This window comes from Anabrus simplex, chromosome 1, assembly GCF_040414725.1.
Source record: "Anabrus simplex isolate iqAnaSimp1 chromosome 1, ASM4041472v1, whole genome shotgun sequence".
NCBI classification, from domain to species: Eukaryota; Metazoa; Arthropoda; class Insecta; order Orthoptera; family Tettigoniidae; genus Anabrus; species Anabrus simplex.
The window spans coordinates 1,366,127,971-1,366,148,046 of record NC_090265.1 but is presented as its reverse complement, the minus strand read 5'-3'; the positions used below and the strand labels follow the sequence as shown (position 1 = coordinate 1,366,148,046).

Here is a 20,076-nt window from a genome sequence, read left to right as displayed (position 1 = left end):
ATGAGAAATATTTTACTTTAAAGTTACGATTGTTGTCAGTATGGATCTTGTTGAGGGAGTAATGCATCTGAAAGAAAGGAAAAGGAAAACTCCAATGAGACCTGTGAACAGATGTTTTGGAGAGGAATAGGTTAAAATGATGTTATTGCTTATGATACCTCATATATAACACCAACAATCTCTGTAACCATACTCAAATGTGAATCGCAACTGAACATAGAGAGAGAGAGCAAACGGAGGGAAGAGGGATAAGGAGGAGAGGGAGAAAGGGGAGGCGTTATTCTAAGGTGGAACTGGCGGGTGTAATGGAGTGGGGGCTTTTAGGGAGGGTAAATGGAAATTACTGTGTTGATATGGATTAAGATTTTTATTTGTTCCATATTCATAATATATGGGAAATGCTGTTGAATAATATGTTGGGTCTTTCAGAGAATTTGTTTAGGTTGAAATTAGGGTTGAAAAACTGCTCTAAGTATATGAAAACATTTTCATTAATATTTGAAAGAGCCCCTTTATCTACGACCTTGATAATTTTCTTGTCTGGTTCGGCACATGTAAACTTATGACCAGTCTCCAACATGTGTTGTCCCATAGCAGAAAATCTACTGTATTTGTTAGCGTTGACATTTTCAAGATATAATTGAGAAACTCCTACCTGTTTGGTCAATATGTGTTGATTTGCAACTGTTGCTTCGTAATTTGTAAACACTTGGTTTAGTAAATTTTATAATTATGATTTACGGAATGAGCATTATGAATATTAATTACAATACTGTTATAAGTTCTGTAGGCAATGGTCTGGACGTATTTTTTGAAAATGTTTGAGATTTGGTATATGTCTACGTTATTGGAGGTGAAAACAGAGGTTGAGGCTTTAGTTGCTTTTTCTCTAGATAGCGTTGTTGGGATGTTGTCTTTGATCTTGATAATTACTTTTTCTATAAATGTTCTATTGTAACCATTAGTCTTGGCAATGTAGCGGATAGTGTTGAGTTCTTCTTTGCGATCACTATGGGATAGAGGGTTCTTGACTAGATGACTAGAGCCTTGCACGGATATACAAAATATTATCTGCATCCGCATCTGTGAATGGTTATCCGCGGATATCATAAATATTTAACTATATTATGCCCAAGGTATTGATCCAGATAGATCTGTTAACATAATACAACAGACCTGATATCTGGCACCAGATCCCCTACAGTGTATGAGGAATTTCCTCTTGCGACTACTACCAACATATTGAGCAGTTCCCTTTCAGAATTTTTGTTCCTTCCACTAATTGCGGGCAGGAGCCAGTTAGGCCTAGTTCATATTTACGGCTTTATGGTCTCAGCGCTCTTTTTATCACCATTCTCCCATATCGATGTCAAGGGTCTCCTAACCACAAGCAAAAATAAGAGTATATCTGTGTGAAAATCAATAAACTTCATTATTTAGAAATTGTCAGCAAAATTATCCACACTGCCATACAGTCTATATCCACCAAGACACCATCTTCACAGATATCCATGAAGTGTTTTACCGATGACCTAGATGTTAGGCTCCTTTAAACAACAATCATCATCATTTTCTGTTCAAAAGCAAGATCATTCGCTCTTCCTATATTCTTTATATTGAAACATTTCTGAATTTGTCAGTTATGATATATAGGGTGTGGCGACACCCTTGGGCAAAACTTCAGCAATGGATTCCTCATGTAGAGAGAATAATAAAAGCTTATAACATCATAGGTCCAGAAATGCAAAATTACTGAGTTATCAGACTTAATTTATATTGTACTCAAACACATCTTACCTTTATAATTATTTAGTTAATGTGTCCTGAAGAATTTTGCACTTCATACATCTTTAATACCTGTTGGAACTTTTTTTGGTATATCAAACGTGCACTCCTTCCTAAATTCAGGCTTTTACTTGTCTTCACATTGAATTTCATATATGCTCAAAAATGCCTGGCAGTGCGCACTGTCTGATAAAAAGTCACATTACTTGCATGTAGAGTTGCTACCTCACCCACAGTTATCAAATACACCAAGTACTATGATATATAGGGTATGGAGAGGATGGAAACCAAGCATTTGGTCCACCTCTACCAAATCAGCACTTAAGATAATGTGGATTAAGGTGCCTGCAGTCACAGAAACTGAAATGTATGGGAGCATTATACTTCAAACAAATCTATAAGTTATGGTGACTTATGATTGGAACTACAAGAATACCTAATTTGTGGGTGTTGAAGACTTATCCAAGTCAGTATTTATTTATCCACAAGATGCACGTGTAAAAAATGGATTGAATGCCTGCAGTTAGGTTTTTTCGGGGTGCACTATCTTTATTAGAAATGAATAACTCAGCAGTTATAGCTCCAGGCATAGGTGAGTTCACAGTGGATATGATGACGGCAGCAGGGCTTTGTGGTGATACTGCAGTTGAATCGACTGGTTTAGAAAATTATGATCCCATATGGAAGAAGGAAATATTAGAACCAATCTTAAAGAACTACATAGGAATAACATGGATGTGCCACTGAGTAATAATATATTAAAAGATGCTTGCGAATCAAATAGAAGTATAATGAAGAGTGGATAAAGTGAACAATAATATGGCTTCTAAAAAGGAAGATTTCATATATGTGCAGTAAGACAGCTAAAATTGCAACTCTAAAAATATGGGAAAGGTAAGAGGAAATGAAAATAGAAAATATCAAATATTTGGGAAGTGTGTGTTGAAGGGAGATGAGAGACATGGAGGATAATAAATAAAAGGTATACAAAAGCAGGAGAATCTTCTAGTGTGTAAGTAGCCTAATTTGGAGCAATTAACTTGAACAAGACCTACTATAAACCCTCTGAAGTGCATCACAGAGAGGAATAATAAAAGAAAATGTAGAGTCAGGTTTCTAAAATTAAATTCCTGAGAAGGATATATGAAGTGATAAAATTGGACAGGAGAAAAATCTAGGGAGAGAATTAATGAAGGAAGAACCTTTGTGGGATACAGTAGGAAGATCTAGAACAGCAATGAGATCCGGGCTATATAAAAAAAAGAATGAGCAGTAATAGCAGTAAACAAGGAGAGTTCAGTTCAGTTCTGTTCTGTTCTGTTCTGTTCTGTTCTGTTCTGTTCTGTTCTGTTCTGTTCTGTTCTGTTCTGTTCTGTTCTATTCTTTCAAACTCATCAGTCAGTCATCATTTGCATGTCCAGGTTATATAATGTTTTGGTAATGCGTAGCAACAGTTATGGGTTTTCAGCTATAAGGTATTCTCTTGAAAATGTGTTCTTCACCAAAGGGAAGACCAACAAGTGATCTGATGCCTGTAAGTAAGAACTCATCACTGCTGTTGAGCATGTTCCACTTCTTCAGATTGACCTTATGGTGTGAAACTCCTGTCTTCAAGCTATTCAGTGACTGAAAGTAAATTATATTTCTGTAAATACAATTACATGGTAAGGGAACAAAAGTTGAAATGAACGTGGAGTTTATCTGGCTGTAGAGAATGTATCTCTAGATTATCAAAGGGTATAAATCTAGAAATTTTTTTACCATGTGCATAGCAAGCTTGCTGAGCCACTTGCCATCTATGTTCAATGTTGTGCAATTATTAGCACAGTCAGTTGACATCAGACTTAAATTTGTGAGCCAGGCGTAGTGGCTCAGGCGGTTAGAGCCCTGGCTTTCTGAGCCCACGTTGGCAGGTTTGATTGTGGCTCAGTTTGATTGTATTTAAAGGTGCTCAAATACATCAGCCAATTTCATTAGAAAATGACTTTTTATTAGGAATCCACCCTATCAACACTATATAGCACTGTACACAATATCTTATCCTATCTCATAAGAAGTACCAATTTCAGTCACTGTGTAACCATCTTCAGCTACATATATAAAAAGTGACTTTAAAACTAAATAATTAACACACACAAACATTAAGATGACATACAAAATCTAAAATTTTTTGTGAACATTCTTTACAATGTCATCTTTGGTATAGTCCCTGTTGATTTAGATGAAAAAAAACGTCCACATATGCTATTATTGAAGCTTCTTGGAATTTGTCCTATAAATTATAAATACACTTGTAAAAATCTAAACAGTTCTAAGTTGTAGACAAGTAATCAGACATTGTATTCAAAAATTTCAGTCAATGAAACAGTGACACGTTCATGACTTAAAATCAAGCAAACTTTTTTACAGTTATGTCATTGGTGAATAACCAAATGATGTATTACGCTATATCAGTCAATTTTTTGTTGAAAAAACTATTGTTGGTGCAAATGACACTTGGTTATTATATTGAAGAAAAGTGCCAGTCACAATGTACAGTCATCTGCATATTGAACCATCTTCAATGTAACACATAGTGAGGTCAAGTGTAAAGATTAAAAATAGTATTGGGCCCAGGGCTGATCCCTGAATTACACTGAGGTCACAGTTACACTGTCCGACACCTCACCTGTGAATACAGTGTGTTGGGTACGGCCAGAGAGGAAGGAGTCTACCCACTTCATTGATGAAGCCACGATCCTGTACAGCTGTAGCTGTCCGGGTACAAACCCATGTTGCTCATTGTACAAGAGGGAACTGTTCTTCAGATGTATGATAATTCGGGCGTTGATTACTTTTTTCCAGGATTTTGCATAAGATGGAGGTGATTGAAAGTGGCCTGTTGTTCTAAGTGTTTTGCTTGTCACCATGTTTAAAGACTGGTAAAACGTTGGCTGTCTTCCATGTTACTGGCAACTTGCCGGAGGTAAGTGATAGGTTGTAAATAGCTGCAAGTTCTTAAGAATGTTAGCAGGAACAAAGTCCGGTCCTGTGGCACAGTCTGGCTTTAGGTTTTGAAGTACCAGCTTGATTTTGTAAGAAGTCACGTGTACTTCCCTCAGTTGGAGGTGTGGTTTGGTATGCAGCAAGGGCCGGAGGGGAAGCGTATTTGTGGATTCATTCATGTTGTCCTTAAATGAGATATTAAATGCTCTCGCTATGTTGGAGTTACCTTGGATATTGTCTGGTTCCATGGCTAAATGGTTACTGTACTGGCCTGTGGTCCATGGGGTCCCGTATTTGATTCCTGGTTGGGCCAGGAATTTTAACTTCCTTTAGTTAATTCCTAGTGCTTGCAGGCTGGGTGTTTGTGCTGTCTTCAGAATTGAAATTAATTGTAGGTAGGGCCCCATCCTCACAGATGCGCAGGTCACCTATACAGCGTCAACTCGAAAGACCTGCACTAGGCCTCTCCGGAGGCCCCACGCCGTTTTTTACGTTGGATATTTGCCCCCTTGTGTTGAGCTGCTGGGTGTAGTATTGCCACATTTGCTGTGAATATATTTCCAGAGCGACTTGGTGTCATTACTGTGGCCCAGATTCCACAAGTAGGCCTATTTGTTGTATTAGTACAGTAATATGGTACTGTATCTCCCCCACCGACCCACCTGTGTAAATAATTTGTTACTTCTGAATGTCTGTTGTCATGTATCATGTATCCCTCTATTGTTTCATAATAAATTACTTCCTTTTTCATCTTTTTTGTGTACTATTTCAGTTGTGGTCAAAGCTCAGACATCAGTAGTAGATAAAGTAAAGAACCGATTAGAACAGTTGGATGATTTTGAAGAAGGCTCAGTGCGACAGATGCTCGATTTATCTCAACAAGAATACATGGGGCGCATTGAACAATTAAACCAAGAACTTGTTCAAGCGTGGCATCATGATCAGCGTGTCAAGGCTCTTAAAATCGCAATTCAGGTTTGTATTTTGGACAGTTTATAATTCTGCGATGACATGTTCCATTCAGAATCCACCGTTAATGCTTGTGATTTTATTCTATATTCCAGTGTTCCAAATTATTGGTCGATACTTCTGTTATCCAGTTCTATCCGAGCAAGTTTGTTCTCATTACAGATATTTTAGATATATTTGGAAAACTGGTCTATGAAAGATTGCGCAGCAAAGCTGAATATATGTAAGTATAGGTTTTTTTTTTCTCTTGTTATATACAGGAAATACAAAGTCTTTTCTCCTTGAATAACATGTTATAAAGACAACATTTCAAACATGGAAAACTGTTTACTTAGTTATGGAAACCTTCTGGTTAAAATATATATATGTACATACGTATATGTATACGTGTATTGTGCCATTTCACTGTCCTAAAATGATAATTCAATGGAGCTTAAAATGGTCGCCATTGCTGATATCAAAGTTAAAAATGCTGCATAAACTCGGTCATTCATATCAAGGAGATATATATATATATATAAAACGAGATTAGAATAGTAAAGATCAACATGGCAGTGGCTCAGACAAGAAAAAAAAGGACTCAAAATTGTTAAGTCACTGTACTATTACAAAAGGAAAATTGAATGAGCAAGCTTAAAGAACGGATGTGTTGATCTGAAGAGACTGAAAACGCATATATAATCTCAAGAGTTGAAAGAAAATCATTAGAAGAAGAAGATTTATGAGGTCTACATTTATTAGAGGACGCATAATTACAAAATCAATAATTAAAGCCGCCAAATAAGAGGAATTATAAAGGAGTTCATACATTAAATTTCATCACAGCGAAGACTGGGCCTCGACTCATTTACAAGGAAGAGAATTCTATACTACGCAGATATATATAAATCAACTTCTAAAAAAATAATTTCAGTATATAAAACTGAGACAAGGGTAGACATATTGGTAATCTGCAAACATTATTAAGATTAAATTCAAGACGAAAGAATTGTCATTGAAACTATAATCTTAGAAGGCTTTAGATTCAACATTATGACACAATAAACTTAATATATGTATATTTGTATCCCATTTGCGCAAGTTCTGGTTGCTATGTATTTCTAAGAAGACTACGGTGAGATTGTCCAGAGGAGGATGAACTGAGATGATGGCAACAAAGGTGTTCATTTCCCAAAGCATCCCGATGACCAACAGCAGGATGTGATTGCCAAGCCCGAACCATAGCTGTCAAGGAGAAACGAATCCAATCCTGGAGGAGCCGAAGGAAAAATATAAGTTTTTCAGTAAAGTAAGGTAAATCAATGTTATAAAATCCAATGTAATCATTCATAATTGTTTATGAATAGATGGTTGATCATTGTAGTCTTCAAAAGATCTCAATTAAGATTCTCGTGGATTAATGTTGCATTTTTGTCAAAATACATGGATATAGGAAGTCAGCTTTAAGACATAACCAATCCTGGTTAGAGGTGCGAAGTGAATTATACATTAGTGCCATTGCTATGACATTGAAACATATTGAAAGGATATTCTATATGAATTATGAGATGTATATTGGTAGAATATTTAAGGTTCTATGTGAATGATGATTAGTATCATAGAGTATGAAGGTTGAACAGTGCCATAGGAAGTCAGAGTAGAATAATATATAGATATGAGAATAATTTGAAGTGGTAATGAGAATAGTTAAGAAGAGAATGGATTAATCAAGTGAATAATTAAGAATTAAATGATTCCAAGCATCAAGTTGAAATACATATGAGAATTGTTGGGAAGAAAAGGAAGAAATATGACATGATAAATGAGAAGAAAGTGATAGTGAAGTATTAAATTAATATAAGGAACGATAGAGAATTAGAATATGTGTTGCTACGTCGGTAAAGAAGAAAATGATTGATTATGAAGTAAAAGAGAAGGATATATGATGCAATCCACGATCATTAATATTCATGATACCATGATAATCATTCGTTGACAGGAATCCATATCCCACAATGATGAAAATACACTGACTGACAGAGCAAATGCAACACCAAGAAGGAGTGGTTCGAAAGGGATGAAAGTTGGGGGAAAAACAGAGACGGCACGGACGAATAATTGATGTTTATTTCAAACCGATATGCAGGTTACACAATGCGCACGGCATCGACTCAGTAGGATGTAGGACCACCGCGAGCGGCGATGCACGCAGAAACACGTCGAGGTACAGAGTCAATAAGAGTGCGGATGGTGTCCTGAGGGATGGTTCTCCATTCTCTGTCAACCATTTGCCACAGTTGGTCGTCCGTACGACGCTGGGGCAGAGTTTGCAAACGGCGTCCAATGAGATCCCACACGTGTTCGATTGGTGAGAGATCCGGAGAGTACGCTGGCCACGGAAGCATCTGTACACCTCGTAGAGCCTGTTGGGAGATGCGAGCAGTGTGTGGGCGGGCATTATCCTGCTGAAACAGAGCATTGGGCAGCCCCTGAAGGTACGGGAGTGCCACCGGCCGCAGCACATGCTGCACGTAGCGGTGGGCATTTAACGTGCCTTGAATACGCACTAGAGGTGACGTGGAATCATACGCAATAGCGCCCCAAACCATGATGCCGCGTTGTCTAGCGGTAGGGCGCTTCACAGTTACTGCCGGATTTGACCTTTCTCCACGCCGACGCCACACTCGTCTGCGGTGACTATCACTGACAGAACAGAAGCGTGACTCATCGGAGAACACGACGTTCCGCCATTCCCTCATCCAAGTCGCTCTAGCCCGGCACCATGCCAGGCGTGCACGTCTATGCTGTGGAGTCAATGGTAGTCTTCTGAGCGGACGCCGGGAGTGCAGGCCTCCTTCAACCAATCGACGGGAAATTGTTCTGGTCGATATTGGAACAGCCAGGGTGTCTTGCACATGCTGAAGAATGGCGGTTGACGTGGCGTGCGGGGCTGCCATCGCTTGGCGGCGGATGCGCCGATCCTCGCGTGCTGACGTCACTCGGGCTGCGCCTGGACCCCTCGCACGTGCCACATGTCCCTGCGCCAACCATCTTCGCCACAGGCGCTGCACCGTGGACACATCCCTATGGGTATCGGCTGCGATTTGACGAAGCGACCAACCTGCCCTTGTCAGCCCGATCACCATACCCCTCGTAAAGTCGTCTGTCTGCTGGAAATGCCTCCGTTGACGGCGGCCTGGCATTCTTAGCTATACACGTGTCCTGTGGCACACGACAACACGTTCTACAATGACTGTCGGCTGAGAAATCACGGTACGAAGTGGGCCATTCGCCAACGCCGTGTCCCATTTATCGTTCGCTACGTGCGCAGCACAGCGGCGCATTTCACATCATGAGCATACCTCAGTGACGTCAGTCTACCCTGCAATTGGCATAAAGTTCTGACCACTCCTTCTTGGTGTTGCATTTGCTCTGTCAGTCAGTGTATATGGTGGAGTTTATAATAAGTTATGGCATAAATAGAAAATCGCAGTGAATCATTTTAGGAAGTGTTGAGTAGTAATTTGATCAATTTTAACCTAGATCTCTACCATAATGTTGAATTTTCTTTGAAAATAAGCATGGCATACACCGAATCATATGCATGGGCATTATTATTTCTTTATACATAATTCCAAAAGGTTAGATAATTCATAGACTCTTCATGAATGATATCCTTTACCTATTTTAGTAAATGACACAAAGTAATATGTTGGAATTCAGATGTTCATGTGAGGATATATCTCATTAGTTACATTTTTACGGTCAAATTGACTTGAAGATTAATGAGATGAGTGATATATTTGTGTTGACAAATGATATTAGATATTAATGTAAATATTAGCACAAGTTATTGCTAACTTGATACTCATCCTTTTCCTGATGCATTTAAACGAAACCTTATGCTCATCCTAAGTAATTACAAAAAGAAGAGTGAAATATGATGCCAAAATATGATACTTTCCAGGATGATTTGTAAATAATTTAAAGAGACTTTGATTTTGATTTATAAACATTTTTACAATGTGATTGATGATGTGAAGATATTATGTGAGTGCATTTCAAATTTTATTTCAAGATTTCAAATTTAAATAATTTTTATTGTACATAATTATTATAAGTTTTTGATCAACAATCCTAGTTACTATGACGAAGCAGAATGAATTTAATATCAAAGGATGATTTTCCTCAATTACATTTTTCTTTTCTCGATTTTTAGAATTTTAATAATTATGATTAAGATATATTGGTATTCCTATTCATCATCTAGCTTAGGCATTTCATATTTTTTTAGATTTAAGATATAATAGGAATTATTTTCTTGCTGAAACATGATCCGTAGGATGGAGACATCCATTGTTAACTTGGGCAAATGATTCGCTCGTCAAGAAGTATTTCGGATCTTTCCCGGAATTCACGTTAAAAATAATGACAGTCAACTAATCCTGAGAGTCTGCTAGTCTGGATTTCTTCACGAAGCACCCTGGATGCAGGAAAGGTGCAGTATGTATATACAGGGTTATTACAAATGATTTGAGCGATACCAAAGCTCTACAATAACTTTATTATTTGACATATAGTCACAACGCTTCGCACACACACAGAAAACTCAAAAAGTTTTTTCTCATTTACAAATGTTTGATAGCACCCCTTTAGTAATTATGTAGGCATCAAGCCTATAATCAAGTTCATCTCACACTCGGTGCAACATGTCCCTATCAATGGATTCAAAAGCACGGTTGATGCGAGCTCGCAGTTCTGGTAGGTTTGTTGGGAGAGGAGCTGTAAACACTAAGTCTTTCACGTAACCCCAAACAAAGAAACCTCATGGGGCTAGGTCAGGAGAGCGTGGAGACCATGACATGAATTGCTGATCATCAGCTCCACCACCATGACCGATCCATCAGTTTGGCAATCTCATGTTTAAGATTTGACTAACATCACCATGCAATTGGGGTGGAGCACCATCCTTTTGGAAGATGAAGTCCGCTCTGTCCTCCAGTTTCGGTATGAGCCAATTTTCCAGCATGTCCAGATACACGTGTCCTGTAATGGATTTTTCGCAGAAGAAAAAGTGGCCGTACACTTTAAACTGTGAGACTGCACAAAACACATTAACTTTCGGTGAATTTCGAATGTGCTGCACGATAGCGCGAGGATTCTCTAACCCCCAGTTTCGCATAATGTGTCTGTTAACACCCTTAACAAAAAATATTGCTTCATCACTGAAGACAAGTTTCGTACTAAACTCATCCTCTCCCATGCACTATTGCAACTGCACCAAAAATTCAAGGAATTTGATTTTGCAATCGGGAGTCAGGGCTTTTAGCAATTGTAAGCGGTAAGGCTTTTGCTTTAGTTGTTTCCGTAAGATTTTCCAAACGGTTGGCTGTGGTATGTTCAGCTCTCTGCTTGCTTTCTCCGTTGACTTCTGTGGGCTACGCATGAAACTTGCTCGCACGCGATCAACTGTTTCTTCAGTCACTGCAGGCTGACCCATTGATTTCCCCTTGCAGAAGCATCCTGAAGTTTTAAACTGCACATACCATCGCCGAATGGAGTTAGCAGTTGGTGGATCTTTGTGGTACTTCATCCTGAAGTGCCATTGCACTGTTATGACAGACTGATGTGAGTGCATTTCAAGCACAGCAAACACTTTCTCAGCTCCTGTAGCCATCTTTTCTCACTGCGCACTGCTCACTGCTGCTGCGCTCTCATGGCAGAAATCTGAAGTGCGACTTCAGCAGACCAAAACTTTGAGTTTTTCTACATGACTGTTGAGTTTTGTGACCATATGGCAATTCATGGAGCTACAGTGAACTTATGAAATTGCTTCAAACATTTGTAATAACCCTGTATATATAGATATATAAGTCATTGTATGTATGTATGTATGTGGGTGGGTGGGTTTGTACTACATCTGCTCCTAAACCATTGGGGTGATTTCAACCTGATTTGGTACACTTTTGACTATGACTTAGTATCAGGAGACAAACCATATGGAAGTAAAACACCCCAAGCACACTTGGGACCAGGGAGGAGAGGGGGGTCAGATATAAAAGTAATCGAAAATAGTATCCAATCCATAGTTTTTGGGGTCGCTGAGATGAATAGTGACAATCCGGATTTGTTTAAAGTGCAGTTTCAGCCCCATTTGGGGTGGGTGACGAGGGGGAGTGAAATATAAAAATAATCAAAAATAGTGTCAAATCCATAGTTTTCGGGGTCGTTGGGATGAATAGTGACAATCCGGATTCTTTCAAAGTCCAAGTTCAGCCCCCTTTGGCATAGAGGAGAGAAAGGAGGAAAAAATAAAATGCCCTTAATGACCGAGATTATGAATGTTTGTGTGTTCCAGTGTAGCTGTCAACTGTAATTGATAAAAGTATGACTTACTATCTGGAAAAAAATACTGTGGTGGTAAGAGACCCATAGATCGCTGGGGTAGGCGTGAAAAGTAAACATAATTGAAAACGACCTATATTTGTATCAAATCCATAGTTTTTGGGGTTGCTGAGATGAACTGTGACCCTCTGGACGCCACTTAAGACAAAGTTCAGTCCCAGTCAGCATGTGGGGGGGAGAATGGGTGAAGAAAAGGAAATGTCCAATGAAACTGAGTTTAAGGATAGATGGATGTATGGATGTATTGCACCCGCCGCTACCCTAATAAGGCACCGGCATGAGATCTACAGGGTCGCACACAGGTCTAAGAAATTATAAATAAATAGGCACTGAACTAAAGTAATCCTTATAGGCATACAGGGCAGGAAATACGGGTCATACCTTACTACAATGAGAACACATTCGGATTAAATTTTAGCTAACAAGACCGGTTTATTTAACCTTGATGGTGATGAGAATGACACATTAAGATACACTGATGAACTACATTAATATTTATAAGTGTTATGAATTATTCTGTGGACGTTTGTCCATTGTGCGTGATAGAAATGAGTTAATTTATCACGAAGCGATGTATCGACATGACTCACAATTGGAATGTCAAAGAGGTTCAACCTTTTCAATACAAAACGTGTTGTATAAGAAGTTCACAACATAATATTTAACACGTTTTGTATTGAAAAGGTTGAACCTCTTTGACATTCCAATTGTGAATCTCAGTTCAATACGGGAAAATGAAGTTTTTAACTTATAATGACAAAGCTAACCAAGCAAAATTTAAAGCCCATCAATACATGGGCCTTAGAATAAAGATCGCAAAACTGGGCAAGGACATTCGTTTCTTAAAACAATGTTTATTATACAATTTAACTCCGAACTTTCTTAAAAATAACTCGAAAAAAACGCAACGAAAATCTCCTCAACACTCGAAAACCCAAGCCAAGGTAAATAAAATCTGGCTTAAGAATGAAATAAGATTTTTATACAAGAAAAAATCTTTTTTAAATAACAAACTATATGAGACGCACCTTGAGACAGCACATTTACTTTCTAAAGCCCAATGGAATATTTTCCAAAGTAAAATTGCGGACAAACTGTTCTACATACTTGAACAAAAACAAGTAACACATGAGAAGAAACTCAACAACCTTAAAAATAACGCAAGGCTGAATAGTCCAACTACAGCATTTCCTAACGAATCGAGTACCCGTAACCTAGAGTCTTTAATAGAACATTTCCATCCCCCAGTAGTTAACTTAACAGAAATAACACTTTCGGACAAGGATAACGAGATCCTCGAAAAAGGACCAAAACACAATTGGCCCAATTCAAATAAAGTTAACATCGCTACCACACTAGTCATAGAATCCGAAACAGCCATAAATAAAATACCTTTAGATGCACAAGATGAGGTTAGATTCGAGGTCAAACGAACTTTAAACAAAATCAATAACCTAAAAAACAGGACAACTGCTACTAATATTATTTCACATAAAAAAATCTTTGCAGAACGAGAACACATTAAAAAACTCGCGGATAAAATTAAAGTTCATAACCTTATCATCACAAAAGCTGACAAGGGTAATACAACGGTCATCATGGATAAAAACGATTATATCGAAAAAACAAAAAGTTTTTTCAATACTGGTTCTTTCTCCTTAGTCAAAAAAGATCCGACACAGCAAATCCAACGTCTCCTAAAACAAACTTTAAAAAATACATCATTCCTTTTTACAGAACATGAAAAAACGAGATTAATTAATATGAATCCCGGCCTGCCTACCGCTAAAGCTCTCCCCAAAATCCATAAGACCGACGTCCCCATACGCCCCATCATTAACTACAGACCTAGCCCATTATATAAACTGGCCCAATTCATACAAAAATTTCTTAGTAGAAACTATAAATTTCAGTCGAAAAAATCCGTAAAAAACACCATCGAACTAATCGAAAAACTGAATAAATTTGAAATACTGCCATTTCATACCCTTCACTCATTCGATATCAATAATATGTATCCCAGTATCAACACCAAAAAACTCCTTCCCATAATACTAAAAAACCTAAAAACATATAGTGGGCTAAGTAAACTAGAGATCCAAGACTTTATGCAGGTCCTAAAACTCGTAATACATAACAACTATTTCGCATTTGATAAATGCATTTACCAACAAGATGGACTGGCTATGGGGTCGCCGGCCTCAGGAATTTTGGCTGAAATTTACATAGATTTCCTAGAAGACACTGCAATTAACACTAGTAACACTTTTTCAAATATACACTTCTGGTCTAGGTATGTTGATGATACTCTAGTTATTCTAGATGATAGAACGGTTAATGCAGCCACTACTCTTAATAACTTAAACAAGATTGATCCTAATATAAAATTCACATTAGAATCTGAGTCCAATTACTCGATCAATTTTTTAGACCTTACAATTAAACGACATCCTTCTTCTTTAGAATACAATATCTACAGAAAACCAACCCAAACAGCGACCACTATCAGAAACGACTCTACACATCCACATGCACATAAATGTGCCACTTACTATAGCATGGTAGACCGTGCACTAAAAATACCCTTATCCAAGGAAAACCTAAAGAAGGAATTGAACACCATTCGGGCCATTGCTAAATTTAACGGTTATAATGCCTCATTCATAGAACGCATCATTAACAAATGTAAACATAGACTGAAGTCAACATTAACCAAAGAAAGACATAACCCTGCCCTATTCGCCACCTTCACCTTTAATGAAAATATACACAGTGTAACGAATATTTTCAAGAAACATAATATTAAAATTTCTTACAGAACCAGCAATAGAAACATAGATATAGTTCACAATTCCAAATCAGTTAACAGGTCTGACACTTATGCAATGTCAGGTGTTTACCGTTTTCAATGCAATAACTGTCTTTCTTCATATGTCGGACAGACCGGGCGCAGCTTCAAAGTTAGATACTTAGAACACGTTAATGCCATCAGATATAATAGATTTTCCGCAATAGGCCAACATATACATGACTTAAAGCATAATTTTACCACCATAGAACAAGACCTAGAAATTCTCAAAAACATAAATAAAGGCCCTTTACTCGACGTTACGGAGAACTGTTTTATTCACCTAGACCAATTTTTTAACCCTAACTTAAATCTTAACGAAATCTCAGAGAAATCCAGCATTCTTTTCGACTACCTAATAGAAGTCTTTAGAGGTATAAAAACCACGAGAGAAAAATCGATCTTTCACGCTCTCCACAGTACTCTTTTACGTCCCACACCACTGCCACTCCGCCCTCCTGACCCACCTTAAACTCCGCCTCCCTACCCCTCTCCTCTCCACTTCCCCTCCCCTCCCCCCACCCCACCCCTCTCACTCTAACTTCGCTACTCAGTCACACCTTCTCACTAGTCCAGAACTCTTCTTACACCACACACTCAGCACGCCAAACAAGGTGAGTCTCATATTCTATCACCCTTGACCGAACTCGATTTAGACTTCCATTTCACTAACTTAGTTTTTCTTTCCTCTCTTAAAGATTCACTACCCTGTTGAGCTGAGACTAATTTGAAGAGCAACCTTATTCAATCGCCCAACATCAGGTGTCCCGGCCTCGACAAAAAATTTTTTTATTGGTTTGACTATATAACATCGGACCTGGACTTATGTGCCTGAAGTGAACAACAGAAGAGTGGACAATTTTACCATTTTATTTTTACCACATAGTTTTATCACCATATTCAGACTCTCATGCTCATAGCATCAGTTCAATTTTATGCATAATTTTTACCCATCAAACCACTATGTTTTATGTGTCACATCACATTATCATATTTTACTCAAGTTTCTCCTAGCTTTTATGACAAAGCAGTTTACCATTTGCATTCAGCCATACAAGAGTTATTAATGTTAATCATTCATGACATGTACTTTGCCTATTTGTTGATCTTTGTTAGCTGATGATGACGCAGTGAGCGTCGAAACCGGTCCTTATTATTCAATAAATATTATGTTGTGAACTTCTTATACAACACGTTTTGTATTGAAAAGGTTGAACCTCTTTGACATTCCAATTGTGAATCTCAGTTCAATACGGGAAAATGAAGTTTTTAACTTATAATGTATCGACATGACGCGAATGGAAATTTTTACCATAACACTGAGGCTATATCATATCACTACCACATAAAACTAACATGCATGCAACAACATGTCTGAGCGATCCCTACTCTAATGAAAACCTAGATTTTCCAATGAAATGACGTAAAAGAAAATACACAAATATGAAACTACACCTGGGTTCGAACCGACCCTTGCTAGTATAGACATTGCCAGGCCGATGGACAGACATATCGCCGACCTTATTTACAATCAAAACATGACACATAGAACACATAAAAATCATACATGATATGCAGCAAATACATGAGGCACTTCAATCTTCTTTTTGGCACTGTAGGCTTCCAATGCCTACGTTGAGCATTGAACTGATAACCCCATGCGCTGAAGACATGGTCCTGTAATCCCTATCTATATTATATTCAAACAATTAACAATGATTCACTGACAAACATTAGCATTATCGGCCGGGTCACTTGTTAATAAATACACCACTCTGGCATGTTGAATAAATCACATATTTAGCCTTTCAAAGAGGCCAACTTCCCTTTAACAGAAATGTCCCTCTTTCCTCAGCTACGGGACACCCACACAAAAAAAACACAACTGGGGCAAGGTCGGATGGCCACATCCGCCACCCCAAGGGTCAATAGCCCACACAAGCGTAACATTCCCTTTCAAAAGGAAACAAGAACACTTCACACTGAAGTACATTCACAAAATAATCGATGGGCTCATTTCTCAAAAACCACGCAAATCACCTTGAAATCAACACATATTTTCTCAACAGTATCACGTCACTTTACAACGTGACACCGGTATTACAATGCTAATATTCGCGTGACCATTATTATTATTATTATTATTATTATTATTATTATTATTATTATTTCCATCTTTGACTGTCATTCCGCATGACTCACCTGGTGCTTTGATCATACCTGGTCATCGTGCAGAATCTACTTTGCACTCACAATTTAATTGCGCCCTCACTCAACGGCAATTCATCCCTAATTAATAACTTCTAATTATTGATAGTTATACCCGGTCACTTTATCATCACATGGCAATGCATTAATTAATTAATTAATTATTTAATTATTTAATTAATTTGATATTCACACGGATTAATATTTGACACACGCATTATAATCACATCCTGATAAATTTGATCAAATAATCCAACTTAAATATAAGACTCTCTATCTAAATACATCAGCGGAGGCCTTGGGTTATCAGTTCCACCGGCGATTCTTGTAGCTCCGTGCCTTCACACAATATAGTACTTACCCTTTTTTACCTGTCATTCACTTACCAAATTAGAATAATTACACTCTAACTGCAATTCCCTAAACTCATTACTGCTGGTCTCCTGACGCAAATAATCAAACAAAAATCTCCCAAGATAAAATAAATGAATAAATCCCTACCACATGCAAAGCTAAAGTATTATATTCCCTAAATTATTTACAATCAATCGCTCAGACCTGCCGCCGACCTTGTAAACTAAGAATTAATAACTACATGCCCATTTCGGCACTTTATATTCGACTGGACTACATCTTTAACCTTTTATAGCGTCAGCTTATGATAAACATTTCTCATCCCCACTAGACATGCCAGATATTAAAATTAATACTCATCTCTATCACGATAACGACATCTTTGTCAGGTCAGGAGATCCATCCTGTATTTACTGCTGCTCCATGGATACCACGGTAATCAGTTGCAGCTCCATCACCACTTCAGGATTGAAGTTCATTGTTCCTTGCTGATGAAATCACTGGAAGTACTCCTGTGCACAGACACATCACTATTTAAATTTACACTTCAATTAATCAGCATTCAACATGAACATTCAGGCACTGCTTTGAATACTATCCCATCACTCGCGGTTCAGTACCAAACTATCACAGCTACTTTAGCCTTTGTTGCTCGTTGGCACTGCCATGCTACAGTAATAATAATAATAATAATAATGTTATTACGTTCCGCGCTGTAAGTTCCCGATACGACACTGTTAATTAAATATTCACGTAGGTGTCACGAAAAATAACTCTGTTCATTTTATTTAAGACGAATTATTTGACTTCACTTGAAAATTTAAGTTTAAGTCACTAGAACAAAGCACTAGTGCGAGCGTCGCGCCCTCACCAAGCTGAAAATCCCGAATGACCCTCTTCCCTTACTGTAGTGGTTTTTACAAAGAAGCGATTTCCCCTTCTACAAATCTGCATATTGCCTATCCACGGCACCCTAGAGGTGTGATAGTGCGACGATCAAGTGACCAATAACCGTCTGATGTGACCGAGACATATCCGCCCAATTATCCTTAATTAGATTTCCTTTAATTAATTAAAGTCCGTCCAGCTTCCCCCTCTCTGCTCTGGTGAACTCCCCTCTGAAGGGTGACTGATGATGATGACCAGATGACCTTTGGTAACTTTCCACTCGTAACTGAGGCCGTATTCCTTCTTGTACGAAAAGTTAGCATGTAATATGACATTAGAGACTCTTAAATAAATGGCTCAATGATAGTTGTCTCTTTTAAAGTGAAGAACGACTCCAGAATTCAGATTTGAATAAATTTTATCTCGTAGAGAATTAAGTTGGCTAGTCCGAAAAAAAAGATGGCTCTGGTATTCCGCTTCGAAAAAATCTGTTCCCCCTCATTCTCTCAGTCGTGAGGAAGGGATGTTTCTTCTCGAGTGACGCCATGGGAAACCACCGATTGTTTCCCCTCTTGACTCTGGCTAGGCTTGGCTCCTGCTGCGTTCCCCCGTTACACAAAGGAAGTATCGCACATTAAGTTGCAAATAAAGAAATCCTGTAATATAAATTCTGAAGGCTCAATTTATATATCGTACTGATGCAGATATTGATTAATTTCGATGTCCCTTTTCTCAGATAGCATTGCGTCTGTAATTTGGAAGGTCAGTATTAGCCAAAGGTCCTTAGATCATGCCCCTGTCGGGTTCAGTATGTATGTATGTATGTACGTCTCAACCACACGTGGTACACATATGACTTACTATCTGGAAGAAATTTCTATGGGGGTAGGATACCCCCAGAACCCCTAGGGGTAGAGTAAATTATAAAAATACAAAAAGAGGGGTGACATAGCAAACAACAAATATTAATGGACAGTCCATACTTTTAGGGTTGGCTGAGGTGAATAATGACACTCCGCATGTCACAATACTAAAAAGAAAGTATAGAGGTTACACCTTTTCAATACACTGTTATTAAGTTGTACCAATATTAAGTTACAACGTGTTAACTTTGCGACCGGTTTCAACGCATTTAAAGTGTCATTATCAGCCGATTAATAGAACAGGGCAAAAGGACCAAATCATAAACAATTATAAACACACACACACACAACAAATATAAGACGTTATTCACAGTCAAAAATGTGTACGTAGAAATATCAACGCTTTTTATGAAGAAGTTAATTCAGTTGAAGTTCATTTGTAACATGACAGTCGTGTATATTCCCGCTGTGCTGTAATCACGTGAAAAGAAGTTGAATTGATGGTAAATAATGAGTGAAAAAGCGTAGAAAGAGTGGAAAGCGACATACATGAAGTCCTAGGATACAGTGTAAGACTTCAGTTCTCAGTTCGATGCAGATATATGAAGTCTAAAAAAAGGGAGACTTAAATTGAAATGAAACAAGGGGTAAGAAATTTAGAACAAGTTAAATTATGAGGCTCACCCTTCTCAGCGTGCCATGATGATTGATATGTGTAGGGAAGGCATAATGTGAAGCAAATAAGGAAGGAATAAGTAGAGGTAGGGGAGGGATAAAAGAGAGTTTGTGAGA

The 20,076-nt window shown here is 38.1% G+C and overlaps 1 protein-coding gene across 6 annotated transcripts in view; it reads left to right on the top strand.

The window, feature by feature from the left end:
* LOC136858352 (VPS35 endosomal protein-sorting factor-like) overlaps positions 1-20,076 on the top strand; it is a 326,083-nt gene that overhangs the window by 111,188 nt on the left and 194,819 nt on the right. For all 6 annotated transcript variants that reach the window (XM_067137830.2, XM_068225497.1, XM_067137825.2 and 3 more), the window contains 2 exons: positions 5,543-5,745; positions 5,835-5,962. In XM_067137830.2, the coding sequence (XP_066993931.2) occupies positions 5,543-5,745; positions 5,835-5,962 (331 nt within the window). The remainder of the gene's footprint in view (positions 1-5,542; positions 5,746-5,834; positions 5,963-20,076) is intronic.